The following is a 25,397-nucleotide window of genomic DNA, read 5'->3' as shown; positions in this document are numbered from 1 at the left end:
CATAATCAAAGCAAACTGGAGTCCATGGTCAACAGTAGCATTGTAACATACCTCCATCAAATGTAACAAAAGCAATATGCCAATGCTAAGTGTATATGAGAGGGGGATATAGGGAAGGAATATGGGATTCTTGGTAGTGGTGTTATTTTCTGTCCTTACTATTATATTGTATTGTACGACATGTTATTTTTCTTTTTATCATCTTTTTTATTATTGCTAAAAAAATCAATTTTCTTGTAGTAATCAATATGTTCAAGTGCTGATAGTGGTGATAAATGTACAACTTTATGATGATACCATGAACAACTGATTGTACCAAATTTCTCATAAAGAGGGGTTGTACACTGTAGATAAATGCATGGCATGTGAATATAACTCTATAAAATTGTAGGAAAAATATATATAGGAGTAAAAGTGTTGGAGAAAACATGGTGAGAGGGATGTACCTATCTACTGTTGATGAGCAGGTAGAATGGTGTAGCCTTTCTGAAGGTCAGTGTGGTGGTTCCACAAAAATTAAGTATGTGGGGACCATAAGGTCCTGCAAACTCATTATGGGGTATGTCATTTGAAGATCTGAGAGCAGGGACATGTATGGACATTTGCAAACTGTTGTTCATGGAGACAGTAATCATGATTTGCAATGGGTGGAGGTGACCCAAGGGTACATAGTTTGAGGAACAGAATGGTGAACTGTGGTGTATGCATGCAATGGAATATTGAGCAACTATGAGGAGTGAAGCTGTGAGACACACAATGAGGTGAATGGATCCTGTACACAGTATTTGAGTGAAGTACATCAGAATTAAAGGCAAACACTATAATGCCTCACCAATATGGACTAACTACAATGTGTAAACTCAGAATTGAATCTTAGAACATAGCCTAACATGGATATGATTATTGTAATAGTCCCTAGATTGTAAGCTCATACAGCAGTCAACTCTATTCCTGAATTGTAATTCCTATCTCTAAACTTTGAGATGCTAATCCCTTAGTGTATAACCTGATTGGTCTCTGGAACAATGCATATCTCTGAGGCATCTGAAACTCAGAGCTAGAGCTCAGCAGATATGAATGTCAGTATTAGTGCATACAGCAACTGTTAAAAAAAAGAGGTGAAAAACAGCCCAGACTTCAATTAGTGATATGAATGAAGCAGACCTGGTTAAGACAAGGGCAAACCAGGCCAAATGGTAAAGGTTGAAACTGTGTTTTAAAACTTCAACTTCCATGTGAGACCAAGGGAAGAGATGTCTATTTGGTGCAGGATCTATATTTTCTAAACAGTATAACTCTACAGTCTGTCAAAACACCACAATTACATGGAAATTTGAATAGGAAGTGAGATACAGTAGGTTAGAGTGAAATAGTGACACATCCAAAAGTAATTTGGGAAGACAATAAAAAATATATTTACAGCCTCCCCCTCACCCCAAGGAGCTGGGGGAAGGTGAAGTGTTGGACTTCCTCACCTGGACTGGTGTTGATGTTGTCACAAACATCGGGACTGGTGCTTAGATGTGCTGAGCCCTCAATTATGGGACTTGCCTTTATGAAGCTCACTACTGCAAAGGAGAGGCTAAACTTGCATATAATTACGACTAAGAGTCTCTGCCTGAGTATCTCTTTGTTGCTCAGATGTGGCCCTCTCTCTCTAACTAAGCCACCTCGGCAGGTGAACTCACTGCCCTCCCCACTATGTGGGACCCAACTCCCAGGGTTGTAAATCTCCCTGGCAACACAGGATATGATTCCCAGAGATGAATCTGGACCTGGCATCATGGGATTGAGAACGTCTTCTTGACCAAAAGGAGGATTCAAAATGAGATGAAATAGTTTCAGTGGCTGAGAGATTTCAAATGGAGTCAAGTCACTCTGGTGGACATTCTTATGCACTGTATAGAAAACACCTCTTAGGTTTTAATGTATTGGAATAACTAGAAGTAAACACCTGAAACTACCAAACTCCAAACCAGTAGTCTGGACTCCTGAAGATGATTATATATAATAATGTAGATTACAAGGGGTGACAGTGTGATTGTGAAAACCTTGTGGATCACACTCCCTTTATCTAGTGTATGGATGGATGAGCAGAAAAATGGGGATAAAAACTAAATGACAAATAGGGTGGTATGGGGGATGGTTCGGATGTTCTTTTTTCTTACTTTTATTTTTTATTCTTATTCTGATTCTTTCTTATGTAAGGATAATGTTCAGAAATAGATTGTGGTGATGAATGCATAACTATATGACTGTACTGTGAATAGTTGATTGTATGCCATAGATGATTGTATGGTATGTGAATATATTTCAATAAAACTGAATTAAAAAAAACTATGGGACCCCAGAGCCTGGGCCTTTCCCTAGAATTCTGTGAACTGAAGCATACAGCAGCCTGCAGGACCCAGAGCAGTTCATCAGTAGGTAACTAGCTCCCCCTTAGATGGAGGGGTACAGACATGGTCACTTCTCCCTCCTTATTAACTAAATATTTCCAAGTTCCTCTGGTTCCCAGAACTGAGATTGTTACTCCCTTCCTAGCATGTAGCTCATCTAAATATTTCAGGGCACCTTTTTCTCACACCCTCTGGAATGTCTGTTCCAGGCCTCTACAAGGCCTTGCTGATTCCTGTCTAATTGCCTTGTACTTTCACACTGAGCTCAGAACCAGCCACCATCACAGCAGTTTGACTGACATTTTGCTTCACTCCTCTAAGCTCCTATAATAAAGTTGTTGTCTGCCTCCATTCCTGGAGTTTGCTTTGTCTCCCTGGAGACAAGCCCCCACAGGCCAGAACAGAGATCATTTACATTTGTTCTAAAATGCTTATTTTCCAACTTTTTCCTACATTAACATGCTACTGTTGCTTCAGTTTTAGTTGTTCTCTGTGCTAGAAGTTAGAAATCTCACCCCACACATCCTTTTAGGAACAGGAAATTTTGGAGTTTAAATTTTTCAGAGCAGGAAGCACAAAATCCCAGAGTGAGTAAGAGGATCCAAAAAACTCAGTTCCTGAGGGCACATCTGTATTTATAGTCACATGTTGTTCTATGATTCTCACAATGTCTTCTGTAGGGCTAACAGCACACCAGGAACTCTGTCTCAAATACTGAACAGAGAAGCACAACCTTGCTCCAGAAGCACAGAACTTATTGTTACACAGGAGAGAAATTAAACTAAACTATAACTATTGGAAAGGAAAATAGATGGAATGAGGCAATTTTAAATGGTTAAATAGAATGTGTAACAGTAATGATATATCCCTTTCCATAAACCTACCCACTTTTAAATATTACATTCAAAATTCCTTTATGACCCTGAGCCTCAGTAGCCAACAATAGAACAAATTGTTACACATGCATAATGCAGGCCCATTGTGTGTTGTCTAATCAATTTTTTTATTTTAATAGCAAATGCTTGAGGTAGATTGAATTATTAACATTTTAGTGCTCTTCCCTGTAAGAAGATAGTGTACCAGTACCCCACTGGTATAAAGTTTGGTTATGTAGCTGGCTCATATGATGTAATGACAGAAGAAGAAAAAGTGTAGATTAAAGAGCTGTAATATTATTGGCAATTATCTGTATTCTCTTTAATTTTTGGGGGGATGGTTCTTCATCAGCTTGGGTTCCACTGCGAAGATCTGTAGCTAACAGAAACTGGACAGGCATCGTGAATCAGTAGATCTGCACTGAGTTTGGGGCTCAACTCAAGTATAACAATGCTTAACCCAATTAATATAATGCCACATTGTATTTTAAACATGTACCAATTAATACAGAGATCATTAAACTTTGAGAGTTCTCTTTGCTCAACTTCTTCATTCATACTTTCTATTAGAAATTTCAAAAAATTCTAATGTAGTTCTTGTATGTATATGTATACATATGCATATACATATGCATAGGTATACATATCAGTTTTAAATGTTTAATGTAGTTTAATGATAATCTGGAATTCTCTCCTGTGAAATTCCTGTATGCATTATTTGTTACAAGCACATTTCGGAGTTAGTTTTATAAAATGTTAGTTTTTTCTGCATTCTGTGAGGGATAGTTCTCAATTCTAATATAATCACATTTATCAATCTTCTTCATTATAGTTTGTACTTTATTTCTTTCCTGAAAAACACTTACCTAGGTTAGTACCCTGAAGGCATTATGAAATGTTAGTCTCTAAAGCCATAAGTTTTGACTTTTATATTTAGTCATTATAGTAGGCCTTGCCCTTATGAAACTTCTCACTGCAAAGGAGAGTCTAAGCTGACTTGTAGTTGTGCCTAAGTGTCATTCCCAGAGAACCTCTTGTTTCTCAAATGTGGACTCTCTCTCTAAGCTAACCCAGCACATGGACATGATGGTCAGGGATGTAAGTCTCCCTGGAAATGTGGGGCATGACTCCTGGAGATGAGTCTGGACCTGGCATCCTGAGATTGAGAAAGGCTTCTTGACCAAAATGGGGAAGAAAAATGAAATAAAATACAGTTTCAGGGGCTGAGAGATTTCACATGGAGTTAAGAGGTCATTCTGGAAGTTATTCTTATGCATTATAAGAATATCCCTTTTTATTTTTCATTATATTAGCATAACTGGAAGGAAATACCTGAAGCTGTTGAACTGCAACCCAGTAACCCTTATTATTGAAGACAAGTGTATAGCTACATAAGTTATATGGTATGACCATGTGTTCTAGCTTGCTAATGCTGCCAGAATGCACAACACCAGAGATGGATTGGCTTTCATAAAAGGGTTTATTTGGTTACATAGTTACAGTCTTAAGCCCATAACATGTACAAGGTAACATGTCAGCAATCAGGTACCTTCACTGGAGAATGGCCAATGGTGTCTGGAAAACCTCTGTTAGCTGGGAAGGAACATGGCTGGCATCTGCTCCAAAATTTTGATTTCAAAATGACTTTCTCCCAGAACTTTCCTCTCTAAGCTGCAGTTCCTCAAAAATGTCACTCTTAGTTGCTCTTGGAGTGTTTGTCTTCTCTTAGCTTCTCTGGATAAGAGTCTGCTTTCAACCAGTCTCTTCAAACTGTTTCTCATCTGCAGCTACACTCTCAGCTTCTGTTCATTCCTCAAAGTGTGACTTTTGGCTGTATAGCAAGCTTCCTCCTTCTGTCTGAGCTTATATACTGCTCTAGTAAACTAATCAAGGCCCATGCTGAATGGGTGGGTCCACACCTGCATGGAAATCATCCAATCAGAGTTATCACCCACATTTGGATGGTTGCATCTCCATAGAAACAAAGAATTACAATCTAATCAACACTAATATGTCTGCCCACACAAGGTTACATTAAAAATAATGGCATTTTGGGGGACATAATATATTCAAGCTGGCACACCATGTTATTGTGAAAAGCTTGTGGCACAAAATCCCTTTATCCAGGTAGAAAAATGGGCACAAAAAAGGAAATGAAAACAGGGGGTGGGGGAATGGGTTGTTTTGGGTGTTCTTTTATACTTTTAATTTTATACTTTTATTTTTATTCTTATTTTTATTGTTTTTAGGAGTAATGAAAATGTTCAAAATTGATTGTGAAGATGAGTGCACAACTATATGTGATCATTCCAATAAAATTGCAAGAAAAATTATCTTTTGCATTCTGTCAAGAAGGCCAGAATATGAGAAAATGTTCTGACTAAAACCTATAAGTACACATACACCCTCATACTCAATCACACTCAGAGACACCACACTCTACATGCAATATATTACTAAAAAGAGATAGATGATGATAGCTAGATGATAGTTTTAGATAGGTAAAAAGATAGAGATGGGAAAAAAATATATATCACAATGTATAAATTATTAATATGTGGCTTTATATATTTATAATTGGGTATGAAATTGAATTCTAAGGCACTGAATAAATGCAAACAATTTTTAAAATCAATAATACAGAAAATATCAAAGAAGGAAAAAACTGTAAAATAATGAAAATTATAAATTATTTTAGACAATTTTCCATGAACATATAAAATTAGGAATATATAAAAATAAAAATAATTAATATTGTACTAATATATGGATAAATCTCGACAAAAATATTTCAAGTAAAATATTCATTATTATGCAATTTTTGTGTGTTTATTTCCTCAATGCATGTTTTCCCAACATTTGGAATTTGCCATTTATTTTACCAAACAATTAGTGCATGGTTATTTTTCTTTTCTCAAAAATACTTCTGAATTTTAAAATATAATTGCTAAAAATTTTCTATAAAATAATAATCAGGAAAGTGTTTTGAAATGTTTTTAGACAGAGACACTGATTTTATGAGACCAGTATTATACTGATATACAAATCAGGGAAACATTTTTAAAATTGCAGACAAATATTCAGCATGAAAATAGATGCCAAGATCATTACCAAAACTTTAGCAATGGGAATTCAAAAGCAGACTAAATAAATAATACATCATAACTAAATGTAATTTATTCAAACCTTCCTTTGCATTAATGATGCCGAGTGAATAAAGCCAGAAAAATCATAGTATGTAATGTTTGATTCCATTTATGCAAAATTCCAGAAAATGTGTTCTAATCTATAATGACGAAAGCAGATTAGTAGTTGCCTGAGGAGGATGGGGAGGAACAGAAAGAAACATACATTTGAGGGTGATGAACATGTCCATTATCTTGACTTTAATGAAGTTTTTACAGATATATACATATATATAAATATATGCATATATATAAATGTATGTATAAATGTCTATATATATTTGCATATATATGTGAAAACCCTTCAGATTGTACAGTTTAAATATCTGCAGTTCCTTGTATGTTTGCTGCTCTGGGATGGTGGGAGAGTCTCTCCTGCCTGTGTTCAGCAAGTCAGCTATAAATGAGAGTCAGCTGGTCTGTCACTCTCTGTTGCACGTGATCTCTCATTCTCCGGAAGTTTAATTCTGTCTTAAATGATGGTTATATGAATCCAAGAAAGTGAGAAGAAGTGTGTACTGCCACTTGATGCCTGCATTTACACCAGGGACACTGTTGCTTCAGCCTCATTATTTTTGCCAAAGCAAATCCAGATTCAATGGAGTAGGAAAATGGAATCCAAAATTTCATGGAGTCATATTGTGGGGATTGTTGATAAAAGAGAAGGAAAATTTGGGCAAGTTTTACAATCCATCTAACATGTATTTTAATAGTTGTTATACTCATGTTACATTAAGACATGCTATATTTGTGATTTCAATGCTGGGGTCCACCTTTCATTTTTTAATGCAATTTTATTCAGAGTCAGACACCATAAAGTTCATCCAAAATATACAGTCAGTGGCTCACAGTATCATCATAAATGTGTGCAGTTATCACCACAATTTTAGAATATTTTCATCACTCCTAAAAAAAGAAAAAAAGAAAAACAAAAAGAAACACCCAAAACAACACATACTCCTTAACTCCCCTAATATTGATACATTTCTGTCTTTATTTTGTTACTTATCTGCCCACACGCTGGATAAAAGGAGTGTCAGTCACAAAGTTTTTACAATCACATGTTCACATGATCAAAGCTATATGTTTATAAAATCATCTTCAAGAAACCAGTCTACTGCATTACAGCTCAACAGATTCAGGTTAAAGTGTTACATATGGAAGAGAAATTTGGATTCATATTTTTAAATTTTTTATGTAGAATTCTTATTTTTAATACTTGAAAGTGGCATCATATGAAAATTGCTGTCCATGTATTTGAAAATCATTAGAAATCATTTTATAAATTTGCAGTGGATTTGCAATATTTCTTTTAAAATGTTATTGATTTATTATGTTTACTCCTCATTACATTCAAAATTAAACATAAAGATGAAATAACAGTACAGAGAATTCTTATAAACCACTGAGTTTTCATAAACCATTTATCTTCCCATTGATTCCCACTAGAGAGTGGCAGACAATGGTAGCATCACCTCCAGGTTGGAATTGGGGGGTTGTTGTGGTAATACTAGTACATCCTGTCCCACAATGCTCCCCTCCTGTTAAGTGTACTTCTTGTAGGAAAAAAATAAACAGAGCAGTTGGATATAATGGGATTGACATTCCTTAGGTGGACCTTAATCAGGTGACTACATGGTCCTCTGTCCCATCTAAGGTAACTATTTGCCAACACATGCTGAAGGGCCATGCTTCCTTCTGGTGGAATATAGTGTTTAGTGTCCAAAGAAATGGGGACACCACTGGATAAGTTGTCCTTCCTGATCTGTTTTGCCTATTTGTTTTAGTTTTCCATTCCAGTGTTCTGTTGCTGTGTTTCCTTGGGGTTGGTAGGAAGCATGGGAGGGCTCTCCCATAACTTGGAAGTGTGCCCATTGCTTGGCCATGTGTGCTGTACATAATGTACCTTGATATGAATGGAGTATGGTTGGATATATGAACATGTGGCACAGGTGTTTCCATAAGGTTGCAATGGTGTGATGATGCATGGGAATTGCTATCTCTTATCTGGAATATGTGTCTAAGGCAGTGAGACACCATCAGAAACTGTCAAAGGGGCAGGTATCCCATGTGATTGGACTACCACACCTGTGTAGGGCATAGGCCCCAGTTGATGTAGCCCAACTACCATTTTGGTCCCATTGGCAGAAGCCACACAACTGGGCTACATCTTGGGCTTCTGCTTCCTCCAGGGTGCTTTGGCTCCCTCTCACCTGTGAGGTGGCCACTTGTGTCCCATTCTGGGGTGGATCAAGCAGGCAGTCATTGCAACCTGTTGAGTACATGCTTTGTCAATGTGGAAATTCCAATCATGTTCCATTTAAATGGCCTTTGTCTTGGACATCAATATGGGTGATGAATAGTTCTCCTTTCCAGCTAGGAAGCTGATGCCACAGCTCATGTCCTCACATGAGGAAGCCCCTAATAGTCTAATTATTGATTTGCCAGTCAGAAGAACACATGGGTAAATCCCATTTGCAATGGCCCATGAGTCTGTAATTATGTAGCTGGAAGTTGTGGTTGAAGTGGCCTGCACAGTGATCACCACTGCATGGAGCTTGGCTCCTTGGGCAGAAGTCCAACATCCAGTCTTAGTGGGTTGTTGTCCTTGGGATGGGTGGCAGCAGTAGATTTGTAGATCCATCAGTGAACCAAGCCATACCATCCAGCTGGAACATATTCAAACAGGGGTCCCACTTCACCAAGAGAAGGGCAGAAGGAGCCCCAGCAGGCCATTCATTCCCCTCAGGCAAAACAGCTATTTGTTCATGGAGTTGGCTGATTCCTGAGACCCCGGGAAAGCTAGGTCTTTGATATGCCCTTTCCTTTTAATGATGGAGCTTTGCTGAGCCTGTCCAGCTTTGTTAGTAGGATTAGTGAGTAGCCAAGCAAACATGGGCAGCTCTAGGCTTAAAATCACTTTTGGTGCTCAGGGCCAAGAACAGCACCTCGGCACTTAATCTATGGAAATCTATCATCTGTCTTCAGGCTCCTGAGTTCTTTTCTGTGGCCAGACTGGGCTATTAAAATGTGACAGGGTAGCTTTTAACACTTCTGCCTGAATTGAGTAATGAATCAACAAGTTAATATCCTTTTCATCTCCCCCCCGAAGGGAGATGATATTGCTTTTGTTGAACTGGCTTGGCTATGGCAACACTGGAGGTGTGCAGCTGATACACCCCATGACTTGGGCCCAAATTTCTCATAAAGAGGGGTTGTACCCCTCAGTTGATGCTGGGGTTCCCAGCCATAGGCAGCCAATTGTCAAGACCTATAATGCACTGGAGAGGGAAACGTGATCACTGGTGTCTGAAAATGTCCCAAAGGGCCCCACCCACAAGCACTGCACAGTTGCCTGCCATGTGGCACCAGATCTGCCTCCAAACCCCCCAATTCCTCCAGTGTACTTGCCCCACAGAGGCACAGGATTACTGTCACATGGGCATCTGTATCAAAGAACCTCATAAAGATCAAGATTCCCCTTTTTCCCTCTTCTGTCCAAAGTTGATCTAGGGCCAACAATCACTGGAGGGATGTGGAAAACAGCCCCATCCCTGATCACTCTTCTTAAAAGTCATAAGATCAGGGTACAGGTGAAGGAGTCAACCTCCCTATCCTATGCATTGCACTGATAGTCAAAATCTCTTCCTTACTGGGACACAGAGAAGCCTTTTCAACTTTGCTTCCAAACACCCTGACTGGGTGCAAAGACTCAGAGGGCAGTGATGCAGGATTCTCAATGTTTCTAGTTCTGTGATCCCTCTTCCTCATGTTCCTCCATGGTTCACAGAAGTGCCTTCTTAGAGGGAAGCCCATCCTCAAATAGATTTGGTGGAGCTCTTCCTTAGAAAACCCCAAATTTCTCCTTTATCACTTGCTTGAGAAACTAAGTCCACATTGCCCAGTGGGCAGACTGCCCCTCTTTTGTCTTCCCCAGTCATGCTTTGCATTTTTCTTATGGTCCTTTGGGTAGGGCAGCTTTCCATTTCTCAGCTCCTGTCCTTCTGAGCCTGGCTCAGTGAAGATGACTGACACTTTCCTGCTATTTTCACCTCACAACAGACATTATAGGGGATTATCCACCACCTCCCCACAATCATCCTGGGAGACAATCATAGGACAAGGGGTCTTCCCCTGGGTAGTTCCCTGGTTCATGACATCTGACACAGGACATTCACATCCATGTCCTGCCCTAGCATAGGGATTTATAACCAACTGTCTATAACCATCATTCTCAGGCCATTCACAGCTTCATGAACAGTTCTCCATGGGTTTTTCCTTTGTGAAAAATCTCCTTCAGTTGGGAAAACTACTCTCTTACTCCCAAGAACACAGATGAATAGCAGTTTGGGCTTGTCTATATCTGTACCCTGTCAGTTGTCCTGTTTGATGCAGGCAAAAGTGCAATGGAGCAGAGGGTAAGTAGTTGATTTTCCCAGATTGTACCTCCTGGTACTGGATATCTGAGTCTGCAATGGCTCTTTAAAGGACAGATGCACAGTCCAAACTGCATGGTGCTTCCCTGGCTTCTTCAGATAACTCTCTTTTAACTTCCTTAATTCACTGTCTGAAAAAGACCTAATTTCAACATTTGGGTTTGAACAATGCACAAGGTACATCTGTGTTCTTTTTTAAATTTTTTAAATTCAGTTTTATTGAGATATATTCACATACCATACATTCATCCACGGTGCACAATCAACTTTTCACAGTACCATCCTATAGTGGTGTATTCATCACCCCAATCTAGTTTTGAACATTTTCCTTATACCAGAAAGAATCAGAATAAGAATAAAGAATAAAAGTAAAAACAAAATACCCAAATTATCCCCACTATCCCACCCTGGTTTTCATTTAGTTTTTGTCCCCATTTATCTACTCATCCATTATTACACTGGATAAAGGTTTCCAATTCACAAGGTTTTCACAATCACTCTGTCACCACTTGTAATCTACATTGTTATACAATCACCTTCAAGACTAAAGGATACTGGGTTCAAGTTTAGTAGATTCAGGTATATACTTCTAGCTATTCCAACACAATTAAAACCTAAAAAGTGTCATCTATATATTTCATAAGAATGTCCACCAGAGTGACCTCTTGACTCCATTTGAAATCTCTCAGCCACAGAAGCTTTATTTCATTTCATTTTGCTTCCCACTTTTGGTCAAGAAGATGTTCTCAATCCCATGATGCTGGGTCCAGATTCATCCCCAGGAAACATCTTGCATTGCCAGGGAGATTTACACCACTAGGAATCAGATCCCATGTAGGGGAAGGCAGTGAGATAACCTGCCATGGTGGCTTAGTTAGAGAAAGAGAAACACAACTGAGCAAAAAAGAGGCACTCAGCAGAAGACTCAGGCACAATTATAAGCATGTTTATCCTCTTCTTTGCAGTTACAAGCTTCATAGGGGCAATATCCAAGACAGAGTGCTCAGCATGTCAAGCCAGCAGTCCTCAGTATTTGTGAGAACATCAGTAACAGTACAGGTGAGGAAGTCCAACACCTCTGCATCCTGCCACAGATCCTCAGGTGAGAACTAAATATATATTTTTTCTCCATCCAAATTACTTTGGGATATGTTGAAATTTCACTCTAACCTATACAGACCTACCATATCTCACTTCCTATTCAAAGTTCCATGTAATTGTGGAGTTTGAACAAACTGACTGTAGAAGTTATATTATTTAGAAATATAGATCCTACACCAAATAAACATTTCTTCCCTTGTTCTCACATGGAAGTTGAAGTTTTAACACACAGTCAGTTTCAAACTTTACTCTTTAGCACAATTTGCCCTAGTCTTAACCAGATCTGCTTCATTCATATCTCTAATTGAAGTCTGAACTCTTTTTCAGCTTTTTAACAGTTGCTGTATGTGGTAATGCTGGCATTCATATCTGCCAAGCTCTAGCTCTGAGTTTCAGGTGTCACACAGATACCCAATGTTCCAGAAACCAATGAGGTTATACACCAAGGGATCAACATCTCGCAGTTTGGAGATAGCCATGACAATTCAGGAATAGATGTGACTGCTGTAAGAGCCTACAATCTAGGGATCATTACAATAACCATTTCCCTGTTAGGTTGTGCTTTAAGGTTGAATTCTGAGTTTACACATTGTAGTTAGTTCACATCAGTGAGGCCTTATAGTGTTTGCCTTTGTTTCCGTGTGCCTACTTTTTTAGTGTTTTATCAAGTAAGAGTGTTTAATTTAGTAGCTTGATTTTTTTTAAAGTGTCTTCAGATGATAATGTGCTTTTTAATTTTTTTCCTTTTTTAAATGTAATTTTATTGAAATATATTCACATACCATACAATCAACCAAAATGTACAATTGTTTTCAGTTACATCACATAGTTGTACATTTGATACCACAATTATTTTACTCCAAAAAATAAAAATGAAAATAAAAGACAGAGAACATTCAAAGCATCCCATAACCCACCTCCCCCATTTACCTTTTTTAGTTGAAATATATTCACATATCATACAATCATTCAAAGTTTAAAACAGTTGTCCACAGTCTCATCAATTAGTTGTGCATTCATCACCACAGTCAATTATTGAATATTTTCATTACTCTAAAAATTAAAATAAGAATAAAAAGAAAAGGAAAAAGAACACTAAAAATGTACCATATCCCCCTTCTCCATATTATTCATTTACTTTTTGTCCTCATTTTTTCTATTCATTTGTCCATACACAAATGAGTAAAGAGGAGTGAGCCATAAGGTTTTCACAGTCACATGGTCACACCATATAAGCTATATAGTTATAGGATCACCCTCAAGAATCAAGGATACTGGATTGCAATTCAACAATTTCAGATATTTCCTTCTAACTATTCTAATAAACTAAAAACTAAAAAGGAATATCTATTTAACACATAAGAGTTACCTCCAGAATGACCTCTCAACTCCATTTGAAATCTCAGTCATTGAAACTTTATTTTCTTTCAATTCTCCTCCCCCTTTTGGCCCAAAAGACTTTCTCAATTACAACATGCAGGGCCCAGGCTCATCCCCAGGACTCACATTCCACTTTGACAGGGAGATTTATACCCCTGGGAGTTTTGTCCCACATGGGGGGAGGTGGGGAGTTAACCTGCTGAGTTAAGGAGAGAGGCCATATCTGGGCAAAAAAAGACAACCTCTGGGGATGACTCTTAAGCACAATTATGAGTAGGATTAGCCTCTGCTTTGCAGTATGAAGCTTTGTAAGGGAAAACCCCAAGATCAAGGGCCCAGCCTACTAAACTTGTGGTCCTCAATGCTTGCAAGAATATCAATAATTGCCCAGCTGGGGAAGCTCAATATTTCCACATTTTTCCAGTCTCTCAAGGGAGCTTTGGAAATACTTTTTATTCTCTGCCAAAATTACTCTGGGTTGTATCGGGTCCTTGTGATAATCTGTACAAACACCAAGTCCTCACTTCCTAGTCAAAGTTCCATGTAATTATAGTGTTTGAGTAAATTGACCATACAAATTAAATTATATAGTGTGCTACAGAAAATAGAGATTTTGCATCAAATAAATATCTCTTCCTTTGGTCCCACACAGAAGTCAAAGTTTCAAAACATGGTTAGTATCATCCTGTACAGTTTAGCGAGAGCTATCCCAATCTCAACCAAGTCCATTTCATTTATATCTCCAATTGAAGTCTGACCTCTTTTTCAGCCTCTTTAGCAGTTTATTCATGGGGCAATGTTGACACTCACAGTTGCTGAACCCTGGCCCTGAGTCCCAGGTGCCACACAGACACCTGAAGCTCCAGGGACTGAACATGCCACACACAAACATGTCAGAATCTCAAAATTTAGAAATAACTGTTACAACTCATGAATAAACATGAATGCTGTAAGAGCTTACAATCTAGGAAACTTTTCATAAGCCTTCCCCTTATAGCCCATGCTCCCAGATTCAATCTCAGAGTTTACACATTGTTATTACTCCATTTTAGTGAGGCATTATGATGTTTGTCTTTTCATTTCTGGTTTATTTCACTCAACCTACTGTCCTCATGGTCCATTCACTTCATGCATATGTCATAATTTTATTCCTTCTTGCTCCCTTAGGCAAAACCATTCTTATATTTGTACCTTTAATCACACTCATTGACCACTCTAGGGTTCACTAAGTTATACAATCCCAGTCTTTATTTTCTGTCTTTCCCTCTGGTGTCACACAGACCCCTAACCCTCCTCTTTCAACCTAGTCCACAGTCATGTTCAGTGCACTTACAATATTGTGCTACTATCACTTGGTAGTGTGTTATCCATTTCTAGATCTACATGATCAACCCTCTAGAACATTCTATACTCCTTCAACATCAAAAGTCTGATCTCTACCCTCTTTCTATTTCCTGATACCTTCATTTGTACACTCTTCTCCAAACCTCTCTCTCCTGCCTTTTCCTATCTGTCTGTAGCACTCCCTTTAGTATTTCCTGTACAGGAGGTCTCCTGTTCACAAACTCTCAGTGTCTGTTTATCTGTAAATATTTTAAACTCTCCCTTGTTTCTGAAGGACAGTGTTGCTGGATACAGGATTCTTGGTTGGCAGTTTTTCTCTTTCAGTATCTTGAATATGTCACGCCACTGCCTTCTCACCTCTATGTTTTCTGCTGAGAGATCCACACTCAGTCTTATGGAGCTTCCGTTGAATGTGATGGATTGCTTTTCTCTTGCTGCTTTCAGAATTCTCTCTTTGCCTTTGACATTTGAAAATCTGTTTAGTATCTTGGAGCAGGTCTCTTTGGATCAATTCTGTTTGGGGTGTGCCGTGCTGGGCCCAGCATTCTTGTCTCAGTGGCATCTTCTGGAGTGAGGGGCTGCCAGCAGCAGACACAGATCTGTCACCCTCTGTGGTGGGGCCCAGCAGGGACAGACAGGGGCCCCAAGCTGGCCAGCCTGGTGGCCAGGCCTGCCTCACCCTCGAGGGGTTACCTGGCTTGGTATCAGTCACCTGGGATTTCTGGTCTCTATTTCCCCAAATGTACTGGAACTACCTAAGCCAGAGAGGCCTTGTTGTTCCAGCCCCCACCCCTCCTGGCACACAGTAGGTGCTCAGGAAGCATCTGTGGGTGGAGAAAGCAACCTTGGGGCAAATCTGGGGGTTTGCCATCCAGGCCAGCTCCAGCGCCCTCTCAGCCTCCCCACCCCAGCCAGCCAAGGACACAGCCACAATCCCTGGCTTGCCTCCTGACACCCATTCCACACTCTTTGCTTGGCATTTGGGAGCCACATTTGAACTTGAATTTGAATTTCAACCCTGGACAGAAATGTCTTAAGGCCTCCCACCAGGGTCCCTGTGCTGGGATCTAGGGTGACCTTCAGAGTGACACACTGATGCCCCCTGCCCTGGGCCCAGGCAGGGAGGAAACTGGGTTGGAGACAAAAAGCTGCCCTTCCCAGTGGCAGGAGGGAGCCAGCACCAGGAAGGTGCCTGCTTCTGGCACTCCTGACAGGAGGGGGGGAATGTGCCCAGGGAGCCATGTGTTTGGGAGCCAGACAGCTGCCTGAGGATGTGGCACTTTGGGGCCAGGATGTGGGCGTGTGCGCGCCCTTGCCTGAGTGTGCTGTGTGTGTCCAGGCCCATGTGCCTGTTGCAGAACCCTGGGCGCTCCCTCCCAAGTGCCGGTCGCCCTGAGCCCTCTGCTCAGCAGCCAGGTCCTCGGCCCTGGTGCTCCCTCCTCTCCCGGGCCCTGGGGCGAGGTAGGGAAAAGGGGCGCCCTGACCATGAAGGGGCCCGAGGCTGGCCCGCCCAGCCGGGGCAGACTCTGCGGGGAAGGGGGAAGCCCCGCGCCACTCGGTGGAGCCAGACCCGCAGGCTTCAGCTGGGCCCTCCTGACCCCGGCGCACCAGGCGGGAACGCTGCAGGGCTCCTTGGTCCCTGGGTCCCCTCCGCCTTCCAGTGCGCATCCGGGGCTTCGCGGCACTGACGGAGCGCAGATGCCGAGAGGCCGGGGCCCGCCGAGCGCGCCGGCGCCTCCAGGCCGGGGCAGCGGGGCCCGGGAGCGCCCGGCGCCGTGTTGTCACCCTACCTGCGGGCGCCGCCGCCATCGCTGTCACCCGGCGGCCCAGGGAGTCTCGTGCCCGACCTGTCCTAGCCTCTTCTCTGCCCTGCGGCCCGGGCTCTGGGGCCGGCGGCACGGCAGGCCCGGGGCGGCCATCCAGGGAGGCGTCCGCCACTCCCCGGGGCACGGCACGCAGCCTCGAGCCTGGTCCTCTCCAGCGGCGGCCGCTGGTTCCCGGGCCGGAGGGAGCGCAGGAGGCGGTGGCAGCGCCGGGGACATCCATGGGACCCCGCGGCCCAGCGGCTGCGCAGTCCGGCTCCGGCGATCCGGGCGCAGCCGGCGCGCGACTCCGGGGACTGCAGGCCGATTCAGGGAGCCGGCGGGCCGCCACGTCCGCGACCCGCAGCCCGCCACGGTGGGGGAGCGGCCGGAGCAGCAGACGCCGCGGCCCACAACTTTTTTAACTTTCCGGCCCCACGCCAGCCCTTCCCCGGTGCCCCAGTGTCGGAAATAAAGCGGTACCTATAAGGGAATAAACGCTCACTGGGTTCTGGAGGAGAAAAGAATTTACTTAGGATCTTGCAAGATAGGGTGCCCAGCCAAACACATGGTAGGCTGGCGCTCCAGAGGAAGAGAATGGCGATCTTTAAATCTCCTACTCCTAATTCGCAAGTCCCTCCTCTGTTTCCCCATTGACTGGGTACTACAGAGGTTACAGCCCATCTGAGAACACTAACTAATTCATCTTTTGGGATTTTAATTTGTACAGCCTGTCCAAGAGAGCCAACTAGCTCATTATTGAGATTTTGAACTGATCAGCCTATTCGAGAGAGTTCATTTAGTTTAAAAAAAACTTTTTTTTTTGCTATGAGTTCCCGCCTCTGATTTTACCTCATATCTCTTTACATTCCAGTAACCATGGTTACTTTTCCATATAAGGAGCTGGCAGATTCTCTCTTTCTTCTCTTTATCGGGGGGCTTGTTTAAACTGGTTTTGCCTCCATTTCCCTTATTCCATGCTGTCTCTATGTGAAAGCTAAACTTATCCGTTTCTTACACCCAGCACCCCACATTTCACTCCCCCTCCGCGTGCCCAAAAAGACACCGATTGCTTCCCTGAGTGGCGCCCCCAGCCGCCGCTGCGGCAGCGTCGACCGCTTCCCTGGGCCAGAACCAGCCCGTGGTCCCCGCGCCCTTCTGGGAACGGCCGGCTCGTGATCCGGGTGCGGGGGTCCCTGGGCCCTTCTGCCTTGAGCCGTGAATCCCGGCACAAGTCGAAGCCGCTGTCCCCAAGCCCGTCCCTGCACCAGAGCTCCACCCCGGCAGAGTCGGGGTTCGCGGGAGCCTGCGGCGAGGCCTGCGAGCCTGGCGCCCCAAGTCGCGCTTCCCCGGAGCAGGGCTTGGCCGCGGGCCCAGCGCCACGTTGGGCCCCTCCCTTCTCTGGGCCGCCGGAGCCGGGGCTCCTGGGTCCCCATGATTGGGACTCGGCTGCGCGCGCGCACGGTGTCGGCGAGACCCTTGCGGCTGGAGGGGCTCTTCGGCCTAGAGACCCCCTCACTGAGCTCGGCGGGCACAGGGCTCTCCCGCAGGAGGCTCCGGGGACCCCGGGCACCCCGAGAGCACTCTCGGAAACTTTCCAGCCCGGGCTCCGCTCTCCACATCCCCAGCGCACCGCTCTTTAGCCAGACCAACTGGCGCTGGACTGCTGACACAAGAGGCGCCCGCCGCCTGTGGTCGCCAGTGCTCCCTGCTTGTCGCCAAATGTCGGCGGCCCGTCTCAGCGGGCCAGCTGCGCCAATGCTGGCAGCTTGGCAGTGAGAGCCGAGCACAGAGAGGGCTGGTGCAGCGGGGGCCTGGCGCCTGATCCCATTAGCTCCGGTTCCCACAAAGGGCTTTGCCAACCTCAGCTGCTTTTCTGGCTAGTTAAGGAGCCGGCGCCTGGGGACGCAGGTGGGGGTGGGAAGGGGACACAGGGCAGCTCCCACTGCTGGTACAGGTGCAGCCGCAGGCAGAGGCGCAGGCAGAGGCGGGAGCAGGACCGGGAGGGAGAGGGACCCTGGGATGGTTCCTGCCCTGCCCAGCCAGGGGGGATGAGTCCTTCCTAGAGTTGTCTGCAACCCCCGCCCCCAGCTTACTGACCCACTTCAGCCGTAGCCCCCAGGGCTGGCTCTCTGGCCTTCCTGTTCCCTGGCCACTTGCCCCAGGTCCCTGAAGGCTGTCCTCAGCTGGCGACTGGTGCCCACGCCCAGCGGACCCTGGGACCCTCCAGAGCTCTCCAGGCCAGGCTGCCTGGCTCCTCCCTGCCCAGAGTTCTCACTGCCCCTTCCTGTCGATATTTCTTTCTCTGGAGAATGAACATTTGCAGGAGGCAGAGGCAGGGGTTCAGGTTTCCGTGCTTTTTTCTGAGGTCAGAAGCCATGGTCAGGTCCCGGTTTTCTGTGCTGCCAGGATTTCTTCTCACTTGTGAGCTGTGATTGGCGACAGAGCCACCAGCTGTGCCAATGGTGCTTAGAGGCGGCTTCTCAGACTGAGCCTGGTGTGTTGGGGCACCATCAGTTCCCAGGAGCTGGGCTGTAAGGAGATGACACCATTTGGTCAGGAAGGGAGAGCACCTGCCTGTTGGATGGGAGGGTGGGGGGCTTTAATGCTTGAAAGAATAATTGTGTGCCTAAGCAGAGTGGATTCTGAGAAAAGATGTCTTGACCACCCTTAGCAGAGCAGAGTTTCCCGAAAGCAGCCACATGGGGGTCCGGCTGCCTTATGCCAGGGACTGATGGGGATGTGGGCCCTGGGCCAGGTCAGGTGCGTTCCCTTCTAGCACAGGTGCCTTTTAATGGGCAGCAGGGTGCAGGGTGTAAGTACGGGCCTGCCTGGCCTCCAGGGTCCTTGGAAGTCAAGCTTTACCAATCCTAAAACTCTTGCATTTGCTCCACTGGATTCCTGCCACCTTGGTTTATCTCAGAAAAGTCAGGGCTGGAGTTTCATCCGGTCCTCCCTAAGATAACACTTGGGCTCAGGAGCCCTGGAGGAAGCCTTGGGGATGGGAAGCTTTGGGGAGGGTGGCAGGGACCTTGGCTGCAGTCTTTTCTAGAAAACAGGTTCCCCAGAGAAACCCCAGGGACCCGCTCCTGGCTGACCGGCCACCGGCTCAGGCCCATTTCCCCACCGGGCCCCTGCCAACGGGAGGGAAAGGAGGTGACAGGGGGGCAACTCTTGTTGTCTGGGAATGAGTGGGAAAGAGCTGTTTCAATACCCATTTCCCTGAGTGTTTCTTTCAGGGGTGAAGGGGGCACCCAGGGAGCCCTGTCACCACACCTTGGCTTTTGTATGGAGCTGCAGCCAACCCGAGGCTAATCCAGGCCCCCAGGGCTGGGCTGTCACCCAGTGTTCCCCACGCAGGACCCAGGGAGCAGCTGCTGTGGTCTGGGCTGCAGCCCTCTCTGGGGGGCTCTGCCACTGCCAGGCCTGCCTGCCCATGGGGCCTGGCTAGAGGGGCAGAGACCCTGGGAGCCAGCCCACCCCAGACAGAGGCCACGATAGGCAGGGGTGAAGAGGACAAGTGTGGCCTGCCATGGCCCTGGGCAGCAAGCTGCCCACTCCCTGCCTCCCTCCAGGTACCCCCACCCTCCTCTGCTGTGGGGGACCCTCCTCTGCTTCTGATGGGGGGGCAGGGGCTTTGCTTTTGTGACCACAGTCCAGGTGCGCTGGGGTGTTCCCAGGGGTATATGGGAAACTTGTTTAAAACCGAGTGGCTTAATTGGGAAGTGGAAGGCATCCTGTTGGTATGCTCCAGTGGGGCAGAGGGCAGCCATGCCTTCACCTCCATAGGTGCATCTGCTCTCAAAGCACAGAATTATCAAAAGACTTTCCATCTGCCTTTTGCAAAGACTTTATCCCATTTTTCTTCATGTCTTTGAATAACTTGAGACATCGTGGCACTGCAGCTACGGTTAATGGGCTTGGGCCCCATCCTCCACCTGTCTACACTGTGGAGATTTGGACTCCAAGATGGGCACCAGCTTCCACCTGTCTAACCCTCAGGTACATGGATTCAAAGCTGATCCACAGGATCCACAGGTATCTGGGCTCCAAAATGGGCCCAAGCCTATAGCCATCTACACTGTGTGGCTATGGGCTCTGAGTGGACCTCAGCCTCCATCAATCTACTGTACAGGTATATCAGAATCAGGTTGGGCCCCATGCATGCACATGTCTACAGCAGAGTTATTTGGGGTTCAAAACAGGTCACTGGCTCCACCTTTCTATACCCCAGTTATATGGGCAACAAGCCTACCCCATGTTCCCACCCATCTACATTGTGGTGATAGGGGCTCTGAGCCAGGCCCCAGCCTCTACCTGTCTGTACTATAGGTATATGGGCTCCAAGTTGAGCCCAAGTCTCTACCTGTTTACATTGCAGGAATATGGGTTCTAGGCTGGGCCCCAGCCTCCACCTGACACACGTTGGGGATATGGGTTCTGAGCTGGATCCAGCATCAACCCATCTACCCCAGAGTTATATGGACTCCAAGATGAGCCACATCCTCCACTTGCCTACATTATGGGGATATGGACTCAAGCCAGACCCAGCCTCCACCTATCTATCACACATGTATATGGATTCCAAGCTGGGCCCTGTGTCTACACCAGTCTACACTATGTCAATATGGGCTCTGAATCAGGACCTAGCCTGCAACTGTCTACATGGTGGGGATATGGTCTCTGAGCTGTGCCCCAGCCTCCAGCCTTCTACCTCACAGGTATATGGGCTCCAAGCTGGGCTGCAGCCTCTGTTTGTCTACACCACAGGTATTTGGTCTCTGAGCCAGCCCCAGCCTGTACCCATCTACACTATGGGAATATGGGCACTGAGCTGGGCCCCAGCCTCCAGCCATCTATGCCACAGTTATATGGGCTCAAAGTTGGACCCCACATCTCTACTTGTCTGCACTACAGTTATTTGGGCTCCAAGCCAGGCTCTAGCATGCACCTATCTACACCACAGTTATATGAGCTCCAAGCCAGACCCCAGCCTCTACCTTCTACCTCACAGGTGTATGGGCTCCAAGCTGAGCCCTAGCTTCTACCTGTCTACATTGTGGGAATATTGGCTCTGAGCCAGGTGCAGCATCCACCTGTCTACATCACAGGTATATGTGCTTGAAGCTGGGCCCCAGCCACCAACTGTCTACACCAGAAGTAAATGAGCTCCAATCTTGGCCCCAGCCTCCACCTGTGTAAACTGTGGGGCTATGGGCTCCCAGCTGGGCCCCAGAGTCCATCCACCTACCCCACAGGTGTATGTGCTCCAAGTTGTGCCTCATGCCCCACCTGTCTTTACCACAGGAATATGGGTTCTGAGCCAGGTCCAAGCCTCCAACAATCTACATCACAGATATATGGGTTCCAAGCTTGAACCCAGCCTACACCTGTCTACACTGTTGGAATATGGGCCTGAGCAAGACTTCAACCTCCACTGATAGACCCACAGGTATATGGGCTCCAAGCTGAGCCTGATTCTCTACCTGTCTACACTGTGGGGATATGGGTGCTGGGTCGGTCCCTGACTCCACCTATCTGCACACCAGTTATACAGGCTCCAAGTGAGGCCCCATTCCTCCAAACATCTACATTTTGTGGTTATGGGCTGAGCTAGGCCCCAGCATCCACCTTTCTACCCCACAGATATATAGGTTCAAAGCTGGGCCACAGTGTCCACCTATCTACATCACAGTTACATGTGCACAAACCAGGCCCTACACCCCTACCCATCTACACTGGGGGGATAAGAGCTCTGAGCCATGTCCCAGCCTCCACCACTCTACACCATAAGTATATGGGTTCTGAGATGGGCCTCTACCTCCACCCATCTAAATTGCAGGAATATGGGTTTCTGAATGGTGTCCCAGTATCCATCTGTCTGACCCAGAGGTATATGGGCCCCATTCTGGGTCCTAGTCTCCACCTGTCTACTGCAAACACATGCTGGCTCCAAGCTGGGCCCTGGCCTCCATGCATCTGCTCTGTGTGGTTATTAGCTCCAAGCTGGGCTCCAGCCTGCACCCATCTGCACTGTGCCCCAAAATGTGCCCCAACCTCCAGCTGTCTACACCACAGGTATATGGGCTCCAGCCTCTTCCCAGCTACACTGTGGGGATATGGGCTGTGAATCAGGCCCCAGCCTCCACATGTCTGCCCTAGCATCCACCTGTCTACACCATGGGTATATGGATCCAAGCTGGGACCCAGCCTACATCCATCTACACTGTGGGGATATGTTCTCAGAGCTGGGCCCGAGCCTCCACCTCTCCACACCAAAAGTATATGGGTGACAAGCTGGGCCCTAGCCTACCCCTGTCTACACTGTGAGAATATTGGCTCCAAGCCAAGCCCTAGCATTTCCCCCTTCTACATTGAGGGATAATGGGCTCTGAGCCATGTCCAACTTCCACCTCTCTACCCCTCTGGTATAAGGGCTACTAGCTGGATCCCAGCCTTCACCCACCAACACCACAGATATGTGTGCTCTGAGTCTGGTCCAGCCTCCGCCTGTCTACCCCAAGGGTATATGGGCTCCCAGATGGGCCCCAGCCTCCACAAGAGTACACTGTGGGGATATGGGCAAAAAGCTTGGTCACATCCTCCACCTGTCTACACTGAGGGAACATGGGCTCCAAGCTGGATCCCAGCCTCCACCTGTCTACACCACAGGTGTATGGGCTCCAAGCTGTATATTTGATCCAAGTTGGACCCAACACCTCCACCCATCTACACATAGGGATATGAGCTCCAAGACAGGTCCCAGCATCCTCCTCTCTACCTCACAGGTATATGGGCTCCAAGCCAGTCCTCAGACTTCCAACTGTGTACACCAAAAGTATATGGGCTCCAAGCTGGGCTTCAAGGCTCCACCTGTCTTCACTGTGGGGATATGGTCTCCAAGCTGGGACTGAGGCCTTCAACTGTCTACCCAACATGTACATTGTCCGATATCCATGCCCCAGCCTCCACTGTCTATATTGTGAGAATATGGGATCCTTGCTGGGTCCAGCCTCCATCCATCTTCCACACAGGAATATGGGCTCCATGCTGGGCCCCAGGATCCAACTGTCTATACCAAAGGTATAAGGATACCTAGCCAGGCCCCAGCTTCCTCTCATCCACACCACAGTTATTTGGGCTCTGAGCCAGACCCCAGTCTACACATGTACATTGTAAGAATATGGGCTCAGAGCCGTGGATCCACCCTCACTGGCCCCTGGACCCTCTCCTGCCTGTGGAACCCCTATCTCAATTGTCCACCTTCAAGGCCCCACTGATCCACAAGCACTTGTGGACCTACATTTGATGTCCCTTGGATGTGTCCAAAGCATCCATTTTTAGGCCCCCACTGATTAACTAGCAGCTACTGACCTACATTTCAAACCCCATGGACCATTTCCTGCCTCTGGACCCCTTAACCCAGGTATATGTCTTCCAGCCCCTGCTAATCCATCATCAGGCACAGACCTGCTCTCGATGCCCCTTGTAACCCCTCCTGCGGGCAGAACCCCTGTGCCAACCCTCCATCATCAAGCCCCAACAGATCCACCAGCAGCCATGGATCCACACCTGATGCCCCTTGGACCCCCCTCCTGTCCACAGAACCCCTGTCCCAAGAGCCCATCTTTGAGCTCTCAGAGTTCCATCAGCAGCCATGGACCTGCAATCAATGCCCCAAGGACCTCCACACACCTGCAGAACCCTCGTCACTGTCAGCCATCTTCCTGCCACTGCTGATCCATTGGAAAATTGACACCCAGTGTGCTGGGGACAGCTGCCTGTCAAAGAACCCTGGACAAGGTGGACTAGGGAATATTGATGGTTTAGGGCCCAGTTTTGTGGCCTCAGCAGCACCCAGGACTGTTCAGAGCACCGTTCTCCCTCTGACTCACTCTGCTCAGGGATGGCATTCCCATGGCCAGAAGATCTTGGTCTGGGGACTGACTTCAACCTAGTGTCCTTGCACTTTGTATTCTGTGGAGCCCTTTGCTTTATTGGAGTTCTCTTGTTTAAAGTGTGTAAAGGATGGCGAGGTCATGAAAAGCGGATGGACCTGGAGTTGCAAGAGTTCTCCTAAACCAACAAGCTTGTAGGTTGGTCATTTTTAGACTGTGAGAAAGCACTTGAACACAGAAAGATAAATTCTAAAGTAGCCATGAGTGTTACTGACAATCTGTTCAAGGAAGTACCTGAGTTAAAGATGCCCTCAGAGTGCATGAGCAGGAACACTTAAGTTTGCTGCAAATTTGTCTTCTCAGCTTGGTCACCCAGGAAGGACAAGATTTAAAGGTCATGCTGGAGAGCCAGTCCTACCTGTGTACATTATAACAAAGGGAGTTGTGAACAAGTTCCTGAGGAAACCCCGGTCCTTGGGATGATCATGCTGGACGAGGTGAAACTCAGCCAAGGACTGCCTTACTCAGAACGATCATCCTCATGGCCTGGGATTCCTCAGGACCTTGTTCCCAACACCCTTAACATCTGTTAATGTGCTGAGGGAGAGCTGGATCTCCAGGATGTTCTTTAAATCCTGTCCTTCCTGGGTCACCAAGCTGATAAGGCAAATTTGCAGCAATCATTTTTTTTATCTTGGGAGAGGATTCATTTGAATTGGAACCATCTCTGTGTTGTGACCACTATGAGAAGTGTGAAGCCTCTGGACTCTGAACAAGATGGCCAGGATCCAAATCCCAGGTCCATCCCATCTCAACTGCATCACTTTGGGCAGCTGACTTACCTTCTGTCTTTCTTCACTTTGGAAATGGGATAATAAAGATAAAATAATAAAACTTCTTCTGGTGTGATGGTGATTGAATGAATGTAAACCTTTTAGTACCTGGCCAGCCATAGGGAAAGTGTGATCTAAGTGTTA

General features: G+C 45.9%; 1 protein-coding gene across 1 annotated transcript in view; it reads right to left on the bottom strand.

Annotated features, from left to right (window-relative positions):
* Nucleotides 1-16,388, bottom strand: part of LOC119520734 (olfactory receptor 13A1-like) — a 70,802-nt gene extending 54,414 nt beyond the window's left edge. Inside the window, 1 exon segment of the mRNA XM_037818693.1 lies at nt 16,037-16,388. Coding sequence (XP_037674621.1) covers nt 16,037-16,388 — 352 coding nt within the window.
* Between the last annotated feature and the right edge of the window lie 9,009 nt (nt 16,389-25,397).

The sequence above is a fragment of the Choloepus didactylus genome, chromosome 26 (genome assembly GCF_015220235.1).
Source record: "Choloepus didactylus isolate mChoDid1 chromosome 26, mChoDid1.pri, whole genome shotgun sequence".
Classification (NCBI taxonomy): Eukaryota; Metazoa; Chordata; class Mammalia; order Pilosa; family Megalonychidae; genus Choloepus; species Choloepus didactylus.
This window is presented reverse-complemented; position numbering and strand designations above follow the sequence as displayed.